The 17,303-nt window shown below is 45.5% G+C and overlaps 1 protein-coding gene across 2 annotated transcripts in view; it reads right to left on the reverse strand.

Annotated features, from left to right (window-relative positions):
• Positions 1-941: 941 nt before the first annotated feature.
• LOC102192979 (histone demethylase UTY-like) overlaps positions 942-17,303 on the reverse strand; it is a 35,898-nt gene continuing 19,536 nt past the window's right edge. The window contains exons 9-30 of one of the 2 annotated variants that reach the window (XM_005730940.2): positions 16,497-16,590; positions 16,289-16,415; positions 15,090-15,188; positions 14,721-14,940; positions 10,998-11,135; positions 9,031-9,162; positions 8,838-8,906; positions 8,631-8,744; positions 7,708-8,109; positions 6,463-7,316; positions 5,518-5,647; positions 5,309-5,414; positions 5,000-5,205; positions 4,845-4,906; positions 4,579-4,653; positions 4,146-4,294; positions 3,929-4,043; positions 3,651-3,838; positions 2,898-3,039; positions 2,693-2,819; positions 1,799-1,969; positions 942-1,592 (exon numbers count right to left, since the gene is read on the reverse strand). In XM_005730940.2, the coding sequence (XP_005730997.1) occupies positions 1,563-1,592; positions 1,799-1,969; positions 2,693-2,819; positions 2,898-3,039; positions 3,651-3,838; positions 3,929-4,043; positions 4,146-4,294; positions 4,579-4,653; positions 4,845-4,906; positions 5,000-5,205; positions 5,309-5,414; positions 5,518-5,647; positions 6,463-7,316; positions 7,708-8,109; positions 8,631-8,744; positions 8,838-8,906; positions 9,031-9,162; positions 10,998-11,135; positions 14,721-14,940; positions 15,090-15,188; positions 16,289-16,415; positions 16,497-16,590 (3,750 nt within the window). In that variant the 3' untranslated portion in view covers positions 942-1,562. The remainder of the gene's footprint in view (positions 1,593-1,798; positions 1,970-2,692; positions 2,820-2,897; positions 3,040-3,650; positions 3,839-3,928; positions 4,044-4,145; positions 4,295-4,578; positions 4,654-4,844; positions 4,907-4,999; positions 5,206-5,308; positions 5,415-5,517; positions 5,648-6,462; positions 7,317-7,707; positions 8,110-8,630; positions 8,745-8,837; positions 8,907-9,030; positions 9,163-10,997; positions 11,136-14,720; positions 14,941-15,089; positions 15,189-16,288; positions 16,416-16,496; positions 16,591-17,303) is intronic. The other variant, XM_005730941.2, reaches the window with a different exon arrangement.

The following is a 17,303-nucleotide window of genomic DNA, read 5'->3' on the forward strand; positions in this document are numbered from 1 at the left end:
GGGTTTCAGGCCTCCACCCGACACCTGCATTGTTTCATGTATTTTTATTCCTACTGAATGTATACGAATGTGCTTTGTATGTTCCAGGAAGCCAAAAAACAACAACAACAAAAAACAAAACAAGAAAACTGCAGATAATTTGTCAACTTTGTGTTTATTGACTCATCATAAAACATTCTTCAAACAATAAAACAATTTTAAATGTCCGTTTCTGTACAACGCTTGCTAAGCAATTTATTTATATATATATATATTTATATTTATATATATATAAAATGTAAAAGGAGTCGTGTTAAAATGACAAAACTCCTTCAAATTTAATGGCAGGTACTCTGGAAAAAATAACAGCATTCCATCAACAAATATTTTCAAGCAATAAATATGTATTTATAAATAGTGTAAATTTACATCAAGATTAGAAACATAAAACAAAAAAACAAACAAAACAAAATCACAAATTAAACTTAATTCCATAAGTCTATGTGCAACCCATTTTCTTTGTGACTTGGCTAGTAAGTTTTTTTCCCTATTTTTTCTTTTTTTTTCCTTATTTTTTTTGTTTATTTTTTTGTTAAACCTAAGAAACAAAAACATCAAAGCTTTGAAAAGAACGAGACGAAGATAAAATACATAAAAGCTGTGAACAAAAAAAAAAAAAAAAAAAAAAGGGGGGAGAGGGGGGAGAACCTAAATTCACCTAAATTCTTCACATTACAAATTTTTTTAATTTTATTTTATTTTTTTGGTGGGTGGGGGTCAGGTAGGGAGGATTCTGCTTTTCCAAACTCTTAAAGTTACTATCTACCATAGAAAAAGACCAGTTAGGCTAGTGCTCCTTAAAGGGGGAGAAGAAGGAGGAGGGTGGACTGAAGAAATTTTTTTTTTGGAGGGGGAAGTTCTACCCCCCTCCACAAAAAGAAAAAAAAAAAAAAAAATCACCCAGTCATCGGAATAGAAAACAAGGAGAAAGAAACAAAGAGAGAGAAAGACGGGTTGTCAAGTCAGTAGTCTTTTACGGGTGGTGTTGCCAGTTGGGAGAGTTAACAAGTATCTACAAAACACCCCTGCCCCTTGTCCCCGCCCCCCACCCCACCTTCCCCTCCCTGTTCCCGATCATCTGATTAAGTCCTCAATTAAAACAGGGCTGAGCCATTGTCTCTAGAGGAGGAGTGGGGAGGGAGGAGAGGTGGGTGGGTGGCCTGGCAAGGCGGAGAACAGGAGGAGGAGGGAAAGAGAGAAAACAAGAGTCCTGTTATGGAGCTCGGTGTGGCGCCCTCTTGTGGAAGGCCCTCCGCCGGGCTCTTTGTACAGGGGTTGCATAGACAGACACGCTCCGCCGCCTCAGCCTCCAGCCGTCGCTATGGAGACCAGCCATACAGAAGGGGCGGCAGAGAGGGTGGGTGGTGGTGGTGGTGATGAGGGGGTCGGGTAGAGTCGGCCTTGGCTTTCCTGAATATCAGAAATGGTCCGTGTATGTTTGTTCTTTCAGTTTTTTTAGATCTCAGTACAAGTTCCTGTAAATGGGCTTCATGGCTCCACAGCAGAAGAAGAGTCGCCTAATGTCAAGACGAAGATGAATGAAGAGGAGGGGCCTGCGCAGAGAGAGAAGGAGAGATGGTACAGAGCGATTATTCCTCAAGTTCAAATCCTCTGCAGTGAGTTCCCGCCACTGCTGATGTTTCATATGGGCTAATATCGGCCCTGCTGGCCAGCTATCGGCAAATAAGATGGCACTTATCGGTTGTGTGTAAATAGTAGTGATATGAGCTTTGGGGCACTGACAAATCTAACGACTTACTAATGTGAACTGGTCGTAGACCTGCATCAGGTCCTCCATCCTGTACTGCTCCAGCACCACGAAGTCGTCCAGTGCGGCGCTGCCTTTTCGGGCACAATCCTGGCAGTGGACCACGCACTGCTTCTTGGACAGGAGCTCGCGGCGCACAAACAGCAGGTTGAACACTTCCACCTGTGGATCACACACACAAAAACACGCGTTACAAAACTAAATCCACAGGCTGAGTTTCTCTTGCAACTGTCTGCGATTATCACAGCAATTGACAAAAGACGCTTAATGGAAAGCTTTTCTAAAAAAGCAGCTGAAAGCCCCCCCCCCACACGCTTAAATACGAGCCATTAACGAAGCTGTTAATTAACGCAAACAAACACCGAGCCGGCTTTAATTCAGCTGATCGCAATAAGTGCTCATGCTGTCCAAAAACAACAACAAAAGAAGGAAACAGGAGGGGAAACGAGCAGGATTTAGCCTATGCTTGCTTTCCTTCACACGTGTTAGATTAAAGGTTATACACGTCCACAGTGGTGGGAAATTAAATAAAATAAATTGGCTGCTCATTTCTACTATTGACATTTACTTTACATTATGTGGTAAATGGACTGGCTCTTATACAGCGCTTTTGATCCTCTTCTATCATCCTTTTGATTAGCAGACGACCTGCTCTACCTACCTGAGCCACATGCTTATAATTCACACGTGAAACACACAGTTAAGGGACTAAACTTCTCTAATCTAACAATCCAGGGTGCAGAGTAATATTCAGGATGTGAGTGGGTACGATTGCGCCGACGACTATTATCTTTCACTCGAAAAAGCTGCAAAGCCAGAAAAATGTGACATCCTGTTAAAATTCACACCCCTGGTGCTGCAATGTTCCCGGTGTTGTTCACTGACCTCACAGATGGTGCAGTAGTGGGCCGGCTCGTCCCTGGTCCTCGGCCTCAGCACCGTTTCCTTGCCGGCTGCCGCCAAGGCTTCCTTCACCCACTGGCACTGCTTCAGCGTCCGCAGCAAGCAGTACCTGTGACGGGAACAGAGGCGTCAGCGATGGGTGGAAAAGAAAGGGAAAAAAGAAGCCGCAGAAGCCCCCGCGACTTACTTGATCATCTCGAACAGCTTGTGGTCGGACACTTTAATGTTGCGCGCCATGTTCCAGGAGAGGTGCACCATGGGAACCATGGACTTGACGCTCTGGAGCTTATTCCACTCGTATCGCTCCACAGCCAGCTTGTACTGGTGAGCTGAAAGAGCAGTTTAAAGATTTAGGAGAACATTCTGGACTTTATTGGACATAGACACGCACGGGATGCCGACAGCGAGGAGCCCTTCATCAGTCAGCGTAAGCATAAACAGTCACACAGACTACGTGGATTTAAAACTGCGCTGCAGTCAGCTCGTTAATCAGCTGAAAAGGGCAAAAATCAGCAGGGAAACATTACGGAGAAAGGTCAGAGCATCACAAATGTATTCATATTCTGAATGCTTCTCAACTTTGGCTCCCAGCTGATGAGCAAATAGAGACTTTTCCAGTAACAGATGTTTAGCAGAGAGATGGCCTGAAATACGAGGCTAAAAGCTGTTTTCAAAGCCGCCAGCCTCTATATTTTTAATCTCACAGGAGAAACACGAGTATACAAACTCCAGCTTTGGAGGTAAAATTGCTCGTTTTCTGTCAGCGGACTCTGGCGGAGTGTAACGGCTGCTTTACATTTTCCTTCTGGCGGCGAAAATAAAATCAACCCGGCTGTGGATCAGAACCCTTCAATCACACCTCAGTGCTTCTGTGGGTGAAAATGGTTTATTACTACTACTATTATTATTAAGAGAAAATATGCTCTCTATGACTTCATACCGGTAAGAGGTCCCACGTTCCAGGCGATGTTATTGCACCAGCCAATAGCCTGCACCCAGTGCACTGTGCCAGTGTTAAGCCACACCAAGTCGCCCGGGCGCTGAATGAAGCGGTAGACGGGCACGTCGGCCTCGTACAAGTCCTCCAGGTTAGGCCACCACGAGCCCATCAGGAAGTTGATGTTGTTCCTGGAGGAAGGAGGAGTTTGAGAAGAGAGGTTGGGAGGCGTGTGCGTATAAGCTGAGAGAACGAGAGGAGAAAGATAAAGAGCTCCTTACTTTTCACAGAAGTTGCTCATCACTCCCCAGTAGGGCTCCGGTACTGCAAACCATTCACAGTCTCCTGGTCCAATGTTGATGTTGACGGCACAGAAGTTATTGTGTTCCTGATGACCTGGGTGGGGGGGGTGGGGGAGGGAACAAATGTTCTTTGACCACTTCAAAAATAAATAACTAAATGAATACTTTAGACATAATTTCTTGTTAGTGTGCTGACCTGGTATCCGGCTCCCAGGCACCTTCATGTAGAGCTGGACTGTGTTCATACCCATGATGGTGTGACCCACGTGACTGAGCAGGTTGCCGGCGGAAACCACTCGAGCGAAGGCTGGGAGTTTGCTGAGCTCCTGGAGCTGCTGTTTCCACCTGGCAGGTGAGACGAGAGCGGTGCTTAACTCAAACTGTTTAAAGTATCGTATTAATAACAACAACAATAATAAGGCAGATGTACTGCTGCGTACGTGTCCACAGTGCCAAGTTTAACATGGTTCAGATGAGCAGTTCTCTTATTTTTGGTTGAAATTTGCTCAAATAGTTCAGACTTTAACTCAGGGACAGCAAAGAAATCAAACAGATTCTCACACAGGCAGCTCTGTTTTCTCTGGGTTACACTCTCGAGAGACAAGCTATGAAAGGCAGATGAGACTCACTTCCGTTCGTCCGACACGTCGATGTTGGTTCCAAACTTGATGTATTTCAAAGGTCCCCTTCGTTTGCGGGCAGCACTTAAGACACACAGAGAATTCCCAATAAGCCACACACAGAGTACGACCATAATCACTCGCAGAAAATATGTTCTGCATTATGTTTCTGCAGAAAACCAGAGAAAAGCTGAACAAAAATCAGAGCCTGGAGCTTTTGTAACAGGGCCAAAATAATTAAACCTGGGTCTTTATTAAAGAACGCTGATAGGTACCTCTCTGCTGACGCTGGCTCTGTGTCTGAGGGCTCCTTTAGTGCCTTCTTTTCATTCTCTTCCTGCAAACAAACCAAAAAAGTGTGAGTTCAGGATTATAGTCGAGCTGAATCTTTCTCTACAGTCTCTGAAGTGACAGGCAAAGTGGAACTGACCCGCAGGGACTCTTGGAAGGAGGCGGCCTGATACTGGGCGTATTTGGCGATGGTGGTTTGGGAGCGGGCGCTCTCACAGCGCCACATTTTCTTGGTGCCGGTCGGATCCCAGTTCTCATCGGCGGGCTGGGAGAGCTGAGTCCAGACCTCCACCAGGTGCTCTGGATTGGCCTCGACCAACGTCTTTGTGGAAAACAGACCCAAGTCTGCGTGAAGAAACACACCCGCACACAGATGAAGCTCCGATCATCTTTGTGACGGCAAACATACACACACACACACACACACGTTTGTAACGGAGCCATTTACCCAGTTTGAGAGCTCCAGCCAGTCCTCGAATGACAGTGACGGGGTTGGAGGGGTTTGTGCAGAACTGGTGCAGCGGGGGGAAGAAAGCATCTCTCTTGTTCTCCAGCTGGTCCAGCCACAGGAAACAGAAAGTAATTATTTTTTTAATTCGGGCGCTAAAAACTGAAGAAATTTAAAATGTACTTATTTTGCTGATGGCTAATACTCACGTAGATGCTAGGTGTGGGAGGGTTGAGCTTGTCTTTGGGCAGGGCTGGTGAGGGTGGAGGTGGCAGGCGTGGCGGGGGGCACTTATCGAGGAGGATGCTGCTGTTGGACAGACCGTTCTTCCCCAGGTTTCTGCACATGCATAGCACACAAAACCTCCTCAGCCACAGCAGTGATGCAAACACTTCTCTCAAATATCAGTGGTATCATTAGAACCTTGCAAGGTGTGATGGCACATTTTAACACAAAAAATGTAAACAAAAAACAAAACCTCAAACTATTTATTTCCATTTGATGGAAGGTCTGTAATCACATGAAGGGCTCCGTTTAACTGAATAATATCTGCATGGCAACAAGACTGCCCAGTAGCCTTCTTCGGTGTTGTTGACAGTTACATAATAATTTGCTGTTAGTACTGCAGTTACACTGCAATTCCACAGGGAGGAGACATGCTCAAAACAACCCACACAGCCCGGCCATCCTGCTCTCATTCTGCACAGGCAGCAAATAAAAAAAATGGTCTTAAACTTTGCTACGACTTTGGAGAACATTCCAGACATGTTCCAAACATTAGGTTACATAATTGAAAACCCTTAAACGCAACATTTCAGCACTAAATTAGCTGAGTGAGGCACACGCATTTTCTCTCATTTACACGGGAGCAGCTGCACATTTCCATTAGTACATCAAACACACTTAACTCAGCTAACTTCTTGCCAGAACATACTCAGCTCTAAGTCACTCTCAGTTTGTAAGATGCCAGAAAACTGGTGTTTTGCTAATGCACTTAAAGCCCCTGTCACAGCCTGACTGCGTGTTCTTTGTGCATGCACCAAAAAACAACAACAACGCCAATGCGATCGTTCCTGACGAGAGGAAAGAAGCGTGCTGTCTGAGTGCATCCGCAAGACTCCATAATGTGAAAGAAAAACAATGAGGCTTCTCACCTGCAGGCCTTCAGCACGTCTGTGGAGCTGGGGTAGATGGATATTGAAGACGACGATGACGACGACGAGGAGCTGTGTCCGTGCGGAGGCGTAGCTTTGAGACTGGTGACGGCAGGCGGCTCAGCCTTCAGCGGGCTCTGGGAGTCCTCGGAAATACCTCCTTTGCTGTTGCCGTTGACGGCGGGTGCAGTGGCTGCGGTGCCAGCAGGACTGTGGCCACATGCCTGGGTGTGCTCTGAGGATTTGGGCGAAGGTGTGGCGGTGGATATGGCAGAGATGGGCGAGGAGGCAGCTGAGCTGCCCTGTGCGTGGGGGGTGGAGGGCAGGACGGCCGGGTGGATGTTGTTGATTTTCTTGTGGGGATCCGAGGTGGTGGATGCCGCAGGCGCAGTCCCTTCTGACGGCCCCTCGCTCTCCTCTGGACCCTTCCCCCCTGCCAGCAGGGCAGATAGCCTAGGATTGTCTGCGCTAAGGCTCGGCTTGTCGCCGCCTTCTACCACTTTGCCGCCATCCGAGTGGATGTGATTGGCTAGGCCGTCCCCCTGCGCTGCTTTGCCATCAGCTGATGGCAGCGGCGACGGTGTCTTGACCACAGAGTTGCCGTTGCCGAGGGACGCGGCTGTGGCGTTGCCATCTTTGGTAGCGGACGCACTGGGTCCTGCTCCACCTGAGGTAGAGGAGTGGGGGAGGGAGGGCGGGGACGGGAGGTGGTTATGAGGCCGCGGCGACGGGGCATTAGTGGAATGTCCAACCTGATTGTTGGGGTGCGCGAGGGTGGTGGAGTTGGGGGTCTCGGGGTGAGAGAGGGTCCCCTCACTGCTGGAGCCATGTGGAACAGACCCCTTCTGAAGCCCCTGAGGGAAAAAGAGCACAGCTGTTAGGAAGTGCACTCGTAGGCAGTAACCATGGACACGTGTGGCTGTAATTATGATGTGCAAGCTGGGCTTTTATACAGGCTCTGTGTCAGAGCCAGAAATGTGCCTATGTGGATGCACACTCACATGTGTATAAAATAATAATAGAAAACAGACGTAGAAAAAATGAATTCAATAAAAATACAAATTAAAATGAATAAAAATGTAAGTAATGTCAATGGTTTCTGACAGCGTTTATGAACGTAGCTCTGTGGATTAAATCACGCTTTTATCTATTACTTAACACGGCAGCTGAGAGCAGAGCAGGCTCCGTCACCAGCGCTGGAATAAAAAACAGAAGAGAACAAAGCCCATCAGTGAGGCGTCTCACCTGAGAGGAGTTTAGGTGCAGGGCCTGGCGCGGCATGGCGTCCTGTGTTTGCGTGTTTGTGCAGGTGTGAGGTAGCAGTGCTGCACCGCCGCTGCCGGCAGGTTGCAGGTAAGGCACGTCTCCGTTGGGTCCTGTGGGCGCGGGCCCTGGCTGATTATTATTACTACTACTACTATTACTACTACTGTTACTACTGTCACCCGCGGGGAGCGGGTCCGAGTGTCCGTGCGGCGCGGAGCCCACGGGCCCGTTGGCCAGTGGCTGAGGCGGACACGGTGGCCGGTGGGGTCCCAGGTGGGGCCGCATGGGGTGCAGGCTGGGGTTGGGGGAGGGGAGGGAGTTGGTAGTGGGGCCGTTGGGGAGAGATGGGCGCACCTGACCTCCTGAGGCGCTCTGTCTCATCTGGGAAAGAAAAATAAAACAATACTTTGAAACTGTCAATCATAATCGCCGGCGAGTGATTTATCACATCTGAAAAACCAGACGGGTGAGCTGAGACAAACATGGAAGCAGCCAGGAGAAAACAAAAACAAACAAAAACATTCACCTCTGAGTGTTGAAACCTTCCACCACTGATGCGTGGTTTGGCACAAGATGCGACAGGTTAATGCCTCAACATGCCACAGCTCACCGTTAGAGTGATTTAAGAATAATGCTGTGGGGCTGGAGATCAGGCAGTGTTTACCCACTCTGGATTAGTGAGTTTATTTACTCTGCCATCACAGTTTAAAGCCTTTAACTACCGTGTTTATAGAAGCACCAGAGTCAGTGCTGATCTAAACCCAAAACATTCACCCGACCCTCGCTGTGAATTTCTCACGTTTATTCTGCAGCGTTCTTGTAAACTAATAGGATAAATTCAAGACAAAAAAGGAAAAGCGATGCTGTTCATCACTTTGAATATGCTAGAAGTTGTTCAATACCTGGTGCTGGTGCTGCTGCTGCTGCATTATGGCGAGCTGAGCCTCCAGCTGCTCCAACATCTGGAGCTGCGGCGGCTTCAAGTTGGCCCGATTACTCCGTAACTGTTCCAACATCTGAAGACAGACAGAAAGAGTGAGAACCATGTGACACCTAAAAATAATGATGACCTTTTTTTTTTAAGATAAATAGATGAAAATGTTGCTAACCTGTAATTTCTGTGGTGAGAGGTACCAGTTGGGGACTGGCTGTGCTGGATTACTGGCCCATGAATCACCCTGAGGTGAAAAAAAAAAAAGAAGCTGTATTAAGGTGAATGGAACTGGAATTACCGCCTCTGCCACCCCAGTTCAGTTCTGAGTAAACTCTGCTTACTACGAGGGAAACAACTGCCATATTTACCTTGGCAGGACCGGAGGCTTTCCTCCTCTTGGCTGGGCAGGACTGGTCGTCCGCTTGGCCAAGCGAGCCCACGTGAGGAGGCAGAGACTGACCCGAGCCCCCGCCCTCTGCACTGTGATTGGGCTTACAAGCCTGTGGGGAGGGGGATAATGGAGGGAGAGGCGCAGGCAAAAGGGAAACAAATCAAAGGAGAAGAAAAAAAAAGATATATAAATGGATGGGTAAAACAAAGAGGATTGGAGCAGAGCCAGACGAAAAGAAAGTCATGAAAGAAGATGGTGGAAAAAGAAAAAAGTTAAGGGTACGTGAGGAACAGGAAGAACAGGAAGAGGGGGTTATGGAGACATGGAGATGGGGATTGTGGAAAGAGAGAAACAAGGGAGAGCAATAATGTGATTCTGCGTTAAAGCTTCAATGACAGAAAGCAAAAAAAACAAAACATTCCTGTGTGTCTAAAGGCGTTGCGTCAAATCACAGCAACACCCTCCAGGTTATCTTTCCTGTTTAAAGGAAAGCTGGGAAAACACGTACAGAGGCTACAACCAAACAGCATCTACAGCGCTCCAACTGTCCTCATGGGAAAGACTTAGTATGTTCCCAAGTTTGGCGAGACATTGCAAGGCAGTAGCAGCTGTTTAGGGACACAGTGGCATAACTCGACCTTGGAAGCCAAAGGTTACAAAGCATTCACACACTGACAGCCTTTAATATTAGTTTGGAGAAAGCTCATGAGCCAGATGTGACTGTACGGCCTGCGGAACAAGCCATCGTTTTAGCGTGCTGCGTTAAAAACAAAGCCAGATGACAAAAACGCAGCTTCGGTTTATTATTAATATCATTATCATCACTATTACTGAGCGTCAGGCTATAAAGTCACATCTGCCCCAATGAAATCGGCTCATCCGAAGAATTTCGAACAAATTCATTCGCGCTCGAGTCGAGTGTCGCCACGTCGGCTGCTAAGAGATCAACACATTCCGACAACGACGACCACACGCAAACACGGACATAGCAGAGCTACGGCTATCTACTGCATGACCGACGTGTTTAAATGAAGTGGAGGTGAAACACTGCAAGGTGCCTAAGGTCAGCTAATGAAGAGGGAAGGGGAGGAAAGGGAGGCGGGTGGGGAGGAGGAAGACGAACAGAGCCAATAGGAAGCCTGGGGACAGTCTACGGCAGCACGACCTCACCGATCACACCGAGGCAGGGTGAAGAAAAGCCCCCACCAGGGAAAAAACAAAACAAAAAAAGAGAACGCATAAAACAAAAAAGAAAGAGGCAAAGTGTGTGTGAGAAGTAGAAACACAGCCACTTTACTTTTAATTAGAGCCCTTTAATCTGATCATGACGAGGGAGGGGGGGTGGAGGAGACTAGGGGTGGGGTGTAATCCCGAATACCAGGTTAGATTTAGGAAAAAAAGGATTAAAAGAAGAAATCGAAAAGGAAAAATAATGAGAAAAAAAATCATTTATCGGATTTTTTCGGTTTTTGAATCAAACTGAGTGTGATGGGTGAAGCCATGTGACTGCTGGAGGCCAAAAAAAACAAAGAAAAGAAAAAAGAAAAAAAGGAGAAGGGAGTGCAGCGGATGGATAGCACTTGGCTCGGTTTTGCTGTGAAGCGGCCGTGACCCCGTGAGCTTCTAGCAGTAGCCAATTGCGATAAGCTGCGACAAAAGAAGACTCGGAATGCAGTCGAGGTCTCCAATCGTGAGGGCAGCAGAGAAATAAAGGCGTTTTTATTTTCAGGGGTCGCCTTGTTATTGAGCTCAAGCGTTACCCATCGTTATGTACGACAGTGCATGCGTGTGTGCTGCCCTGCGGGTGTGTGCGTGTGTGTTTCGAGAGCCTAAGTGTCTGAGTTTGGACTCAGAGGAAGGGAGGGGAGGTAGGAGGCGGGGGGAGGCAAGAAGAGGGGAGGAAGGAGGAGTGGGTGGGGTAAGTTGCTCTATCTGGTCTCTCACCTGCTGTGGTGCACTGCTCAGGCCTCCCTGCCTGGAGGTTAGCTCAGCTGGGATTGGCAGACTCCATGCCTCCTCAATAAGAGGGAGCATTTTACTTTTACTCTGTAGGCTACTGAGCTGGGGGTTACTCAACTGAGCCTAGGGGAATGGAGAACGACGTGAAAAAAATAAAAATAAAAAAAATAATAAAACACAAGGCTTTTTCTTTTTTTACTTTTTTTTTGAAAACGATGACCTCAAAACAAAGAAATGATTAGCAATGGTAAGTTGGCAGAGGTTAAAAATAAATAAATAAATAAAACAACAAGTGAAGCCAAGTTGAGAATCTGACAGTGATTATGCCAACTTGCACTGGTCTGGCTAACTCAACCCTGCAGTCATGTCATTAACAACATGAGGAGGTACATTCAGCAACAGTGATCCCAAACACAGTCACAGTGTCCATTAAAACAAGCCAGTGGAGCTTGTCTTAATGCCATGAAATTATGCTATAGTAAACTGGGTGGTAATGTAACATTCCTTCATGCATATGTAAAGGAAAAAATGACAGCATAGATGAATAAATTAACGCATGAGATGTGGGGTCGCCCAGGTGTTAAATCTGCGGGAGGGCTGAGGGCCACTTTGCTTAGCTAACATCAGCTGTCGTTAGCGCCAATCGTTCTCGAAATCCGTAAAAAGGAGACCTAATTATCTCTCAAAGGGTGTAGCAGGTTTATTCTTTGACCTCCGAAGTCTCTGTTGTGCTTGTCTAATCGCATCCCTTAGGAATGATTTAATTTAAACCTCAAAGGGATGGTAAAGAACAGCAAAAGGCAGAGAAGAAGATGAAGGTACTGGAGAAGAGCCCTTTAGAAACCACATGCGTTGCTATCCAAGTGCAAGGGAGTTTTAGGATTAGGAAGGTTCAGAAAAAGGGAGAGGCTACTAATGATAAAGGGAGCCTACTACGAAGCCTGCACTGGTATCATTTTGTGTCTGTGGCGTTCACTGCACTGTTTTCTGCCCGTTATCTGCATGAGCCACGCCAAACAACTCCGGTGAACCCCAGAGCAGCTCCAACAAATTAAAGCAAACTTCAATCAGGGATAAAGTAGGTAGGGCTGCTCGATTATGGCAAAAATGATAATCACGATTATTTTCACTGAAATTGAGATCTCGATTATTTGACGATATTTATTTAACCCTTTAAGACCTACTATAGAACCAAGTCCACCAGAGCTTATATTATTTTTTTACATGCTGTAGTGCCATTTGTGGGAGCATTTCAAGTTGCTATACATCAATACAACTGTTATAGCCCATATTTTAATAATATGTATGCATTAAGTCCATAGTAATTACATAAATTGCAAAAAAGTGCAATAAACTACAAAAAAAATTGAAAATCGCTTTTGTTTTGTTTACATATATTTCTACTTGGAGAAATTTAAGAGGCTTATCCCTCAAAACTTTAAATACAATAAAGTTGCAAAAAATAGTTTACAACAACAGGAAATTTATTTTGAGTGTCTTCGTAGTTTTATTTTGGAGATACAGCAATTTTGATATACTGCAGGAAAAACAAAAAACAATCCTATGATGCAAATTTGCAAAGAAAACAGCAGGTGCATCATTTCACTGTGGGAAGTGTTACGAACAGCTGATAGGAACGGCAAAGCGTGTTTCTGGAATATTATGTTTTTGTTCCTGCAAGCGCTTTTTATGCAATTTTTGCAAAGCTATATGTGGAACGAAACCGTGACCGAGGACAAGCTGATGGCATCAGATGTAAGTACAACTCCTCCGGTTTCATATGCAAAACAAATTATTGCGCTAGCTTACACGGTTCAGGTTCTACAGGGATTTAAAAATAGTTGCGCAAAACGGAGCGTGCTGCTCTGACCGGCTTTAAAGGGTTAACAATGACTTTAAAAAAATAATATAAAATAGTGTGCAACACCACTGAAGTTTTTTTTTTTTAAACTCTCTTTTCAACCAACGGCAGTCACTCTCCAAATAACTTCTGCTTAGCTTTCCGAGCTTCCCTCGGGTCCTCTTAATCAGCGGTCTCCAACCTTTTTTGCGCCACGGACGGTTTATGCCCGACAATATTTTCACGGACCGGCCTTTAAGGTGTCGCGGATAAATGAGGGAGGGGCTAATAATCGGCTCAGTCATTTTTAATGATCGTTGAAAGCCCAGATCGTAATCGTGATTAAAATTCGATTAATTGAGCAGCCCTAAAAGTAGGTTACACGTCTTTTGATTGGTTGAAAAAAAACATAAAGCCCAATGATGCTTATTCACAGAGCACTTACAATTACAGGAAAAAGATTCTCCTCATTTCCACATAAATACCTTAAAAGTGAAAACATTCAACTTGGACATCCATTCATTTCTCGATACAGATGATCCAGTATTGCATATCTGTGAGGAGGGAAACTCTGAGCCTTAGCTCTTAACAGCCTGTGAGCCACTTTTACAGCAATAACTGCAGCTAACGGTTTCGCCTTTTGATCAGTCTGGCTTAGCTTGGAGGAAATTTAAACTATTTCATTAAAAAGAATGTCATCAAGATGCTGGTGAGCTTCCTCAGGCCCTTCTACAGCATTTCTATTTGACTTTGCATAAGACAGGAAGACAAACCCAGCCTCAGGAGGTCACAAGCCGGCCCCAAGCTTGGATAAATGGGATGGATGTGTCAGGAAGAACAAGCCATCTTGGCCGATATACATCACAACAGAATCAAATCATGATACTACCACCGCTGTGCTTCACACTGTCTTATGCACCGTTTCCCTTTCTTTGACCAAAACAATTTATTTTAGTCTCCTATGTCCACAAAACATTGTTCCAGCAGCTGTCTGGCTCACCCATGTGATCATCAGTAAACTGCATATGGGTAGCAGTATGCTTTATGGAGAGCGGTGGCTTTCTCCTTGTAGGCCAGCCATTAATATTACTATTAATCAGCGCTCTGCTGTTGGTGGACTCAGGAACATGAGCCAATATGGGAGGCTCAACCTGTTTAGAAGTTAGTCTGGGAACATAATTCAGGTTGCACAGGAACCACACTATGAAGCATAGAGGATAACTCTTCTTTACTGGCAACAGCAGTCTGACTGCAGATCAGTCGAATCCAAACTCTTCTCAGATGGTTGTGTAATCTCCTCTGGCCTGCTGAGCATCCACAGCTCTTTTTGCAAGGTTCTCAGAAAACTTGGTTCCTCGTGCAACAGTTGTCTTCCTCAAAGACGTGTTGTGAAGATCAGATTCCTGTTTTGAAAATAAAATCAGGCCACCCCACCTCACCTGACTGCCACCTCACTGACTGAAATCACGAGGTTACTTGACACCCTCCCCTCACAGATATGCAAACTGGGATGTGCTTATCTGTTTTAAAGGCATTGTGTGAAAATCAAATCATATTTATGTCACAATGCAGAAACACAGATTTGACCCTAAAATGTAAAAACGCTAACTTTATCCTGCAATTGTAAGAAGGAAATCGCAACCAGCAGTTTCACTAAGCGTTCTCATCTCAACATGCTACAATTAAAGCTACTCGACTGCCTAACCTGGGGAAAAACCGTTTATAAAAACCTCACTGTTGCTGTTAGACAAATATCTTTGCACTTCTGTTAAATTTTCTTCAAACAAAATAATCCAGCTGACGCTATATACCCATCCAAACAGCCTTTGCATGGTTGCTTCTTCTATGAAATCCTTCTCGCCACCCACCTGCAGGCATTTGATGCGGTGGGTTAGCGCAGCAGTGTTGGTGCAGCCCTTGCTGCGAGTGGCATTGATGTAGCACTTGATGGCGTCGTGCGGCTGGTTGCAGGACTCGTACAGCGTGCCCAGGTCCATCCAGGCAGCGGCGTGGCTGTGGTCCAGCTGCACGGCGCAGATGTACGCCTGCAGAGCGTCCATGGGCTGGTTCTGCTGCTGGTACAACACCCTGAGGACAGGGGCAGAGGGGGGAAGAGGGAGGGGAGGATGACGATAGAAGGGGGAAGAAAAATTATAATGATGATGCAGAAAAAAATGGCTTTAAATATTTTTCTTTGTGAAAACAAGTAATAGATTACTTTTAAACACAAAAGTTACCCTATTGAGCACCAGGTGTCTGCATTGGCCTCCGATTTGTCTATGGATTGCCGATAAGACATGAAGGCATCCTGGACTTTCCCAATACTGGAGTAGCACCTGTGGAAAGACAAAGGCTGTCACGATATGGAAATAATATTCCAAAAATACATTCCTCTTTACAAATTCCACCCTTTGACATGCTTAAAGGGTAACACCAGCTGACACCTGGTGTTACCAGATCCATTACAGAACAAATACTTTCAATCAACTAGACAATGGCAATAGAGAAGGCTCACCCACAGAGTCATTAAGGAAATTAAAACATGAGGATCAGAAAATGAAGCCCTCTGTGTAAAGTGGTGGTGGCAATTTCTGATTCTCCTCACCTCCATTACTAATCTGCTTTCGGCCAAAAAGTGACAACCAATACACAAAATGATGCGCCAAAAGAATGTACCTCCCTGATCAACCACCAAAGAGAACACAGTGCTGATATTGCCAAGCTATGGATTTAAATTTCACCTTCAATAAACCTTTTACAACACAGCCCAAATTCCCATGCTTTTTCTTAAGCCTTGATTTTATTCCACTGAGGACACTGACAGCTGAAAACCCAATTCTTAAGTAGCTACTCCTGTTCTAGTCCTGACGTTCGCTTCAAGTCTGCTGCCCGGGGTGCATGCATAGATGCTGAACTGGAATCTAAATTCTCAGTGGAGTAGTGTGTGGTCACCAACAAACAAACAAAACAAAAAGAGAAAAATAAAAGAAGTGGAAAGAAGGAAGCTCTTCAGTCTGCGAAGGGGGAGCCAATTCGATTAAAAGTAGCTTAAAAGGAGAGTAAAGTGAGCTAGAACTGCTTGTTTCAGACAGAGTATGAACAAGGAGCCCAAAGTTAATGGGGGTTATTTTTAACTGCTAATCATGCAAAGCCACTCTAATGAAGTTGAAAAATAAAAATATGGAGCTGGAAATACATGCCTAGGAGAAGCTAGCCAGCAGCATTAGCCACTAATGCATAGACCTCTGAGCTAATCAGAAAGGAATTGGGGCTTGTCCAGCTCAGCTGTCCAGGACACACAAACAGCCCACACACTGCTTTTAGAGCCTCACAATCCATTATTTTATTGCTTTATTTCAGGAAAGCAGAGGTAAGGAGCACACTAGTATCAAACACTACAATCCTCTATAGGCTGTTTTTCCGGTGTGCAGCATACCTGCCAAGGAAGTACCAGGACTGTCCAGAGTTAGGGTCGGCCTCCAGAGACTTCTGCAGACACTGGATGGCATAGCTGTCCCTGCTTCCTCTGTCCCCGAGCTGCTCCACCGTGTGATGCATCCAGCCTGGGAATATATCCAATTACCCAACTGTGTGTTTGTTTTTAAGAAATATCAAAACTATGATATATCCTTAGAAAACCTTACCTAACTGCTGCAGGGTAGTGGCCTTCACCTGCGCAGGAAGATCCTCTGTCTGCAGAAGGCTCTCGTAAGCCTCCTTGGAAGCCCGGTATTTCTTCTGGATATGGGAAAAGGATAAGAGGAAATGTAACAAGGATTAAAAAAGTAAAAAAAACACAAAACAAAAACCAACAATAGTGTAGACCTATAGCTTTTAGTTTATAGTTTTTTATAGTTGCTATTTTGGCCGTCTTTCCATCTCTGTTAACCTGCAGCAGGAGACAGGAATGTAGTAATCATGCTGACTGCACTTCCCACCCTTCTTAATTTAGCCGGGGGTCTTTCACTGCAGCGGCGTGTTCTGACACAGCACTATTTTAAAAAATAAAATAAAATAAAATAAAATAAATAATAATAAAAAAAAAATTTAAAAAAAGATAAACGCATCCCTGAGCTGCCGAGAGCTACTGTACCTCGCCAATGAAACCCACATAAAGACAGAGAGAGGGAGACCACCAGCATACAAAAGAGGGGGAGACAGACTTTCTTGTTTCCGTGGCAACCCTGTCGATCGGCCGAGAGTAATCTCCTATCCCCTCCCGCGCGCCACCCACTCGAGCACCCTGCTCCGTCCTCAATTTGTCAGCACGTAGTTCAAATTTAAAAAAAAAGAAAAAGAAAAGAGAAAATAGGAAACAGGGCAATCCCCGGCATTCAGACGCCCTGCTATTTTTTTACACCGCTAAGTCAAAGCTATTCGCCTCGCTGTTCCACATTCAATCGACATGCAGCACTTACACCCCCCCCTCCTTCTCAATTACTCAGCATAGA

Source organism: Pundamilia nyererei, unplaced genomic scaffold, assembly GCF_000239375.1.
Source record: "Pundamilia nyererei isolate P.nyererei 1_Seehausen unplaced genomic scaffold, PunNye1.0 scaffold00040, whole genome shotgun sequence".
Lineage (NCBI taxonomy): Eukaryota > Metazoa > Chordata > Actinopteri > Cichliformes > Cichlidae > Pundamilia > Pundamilia nyererei.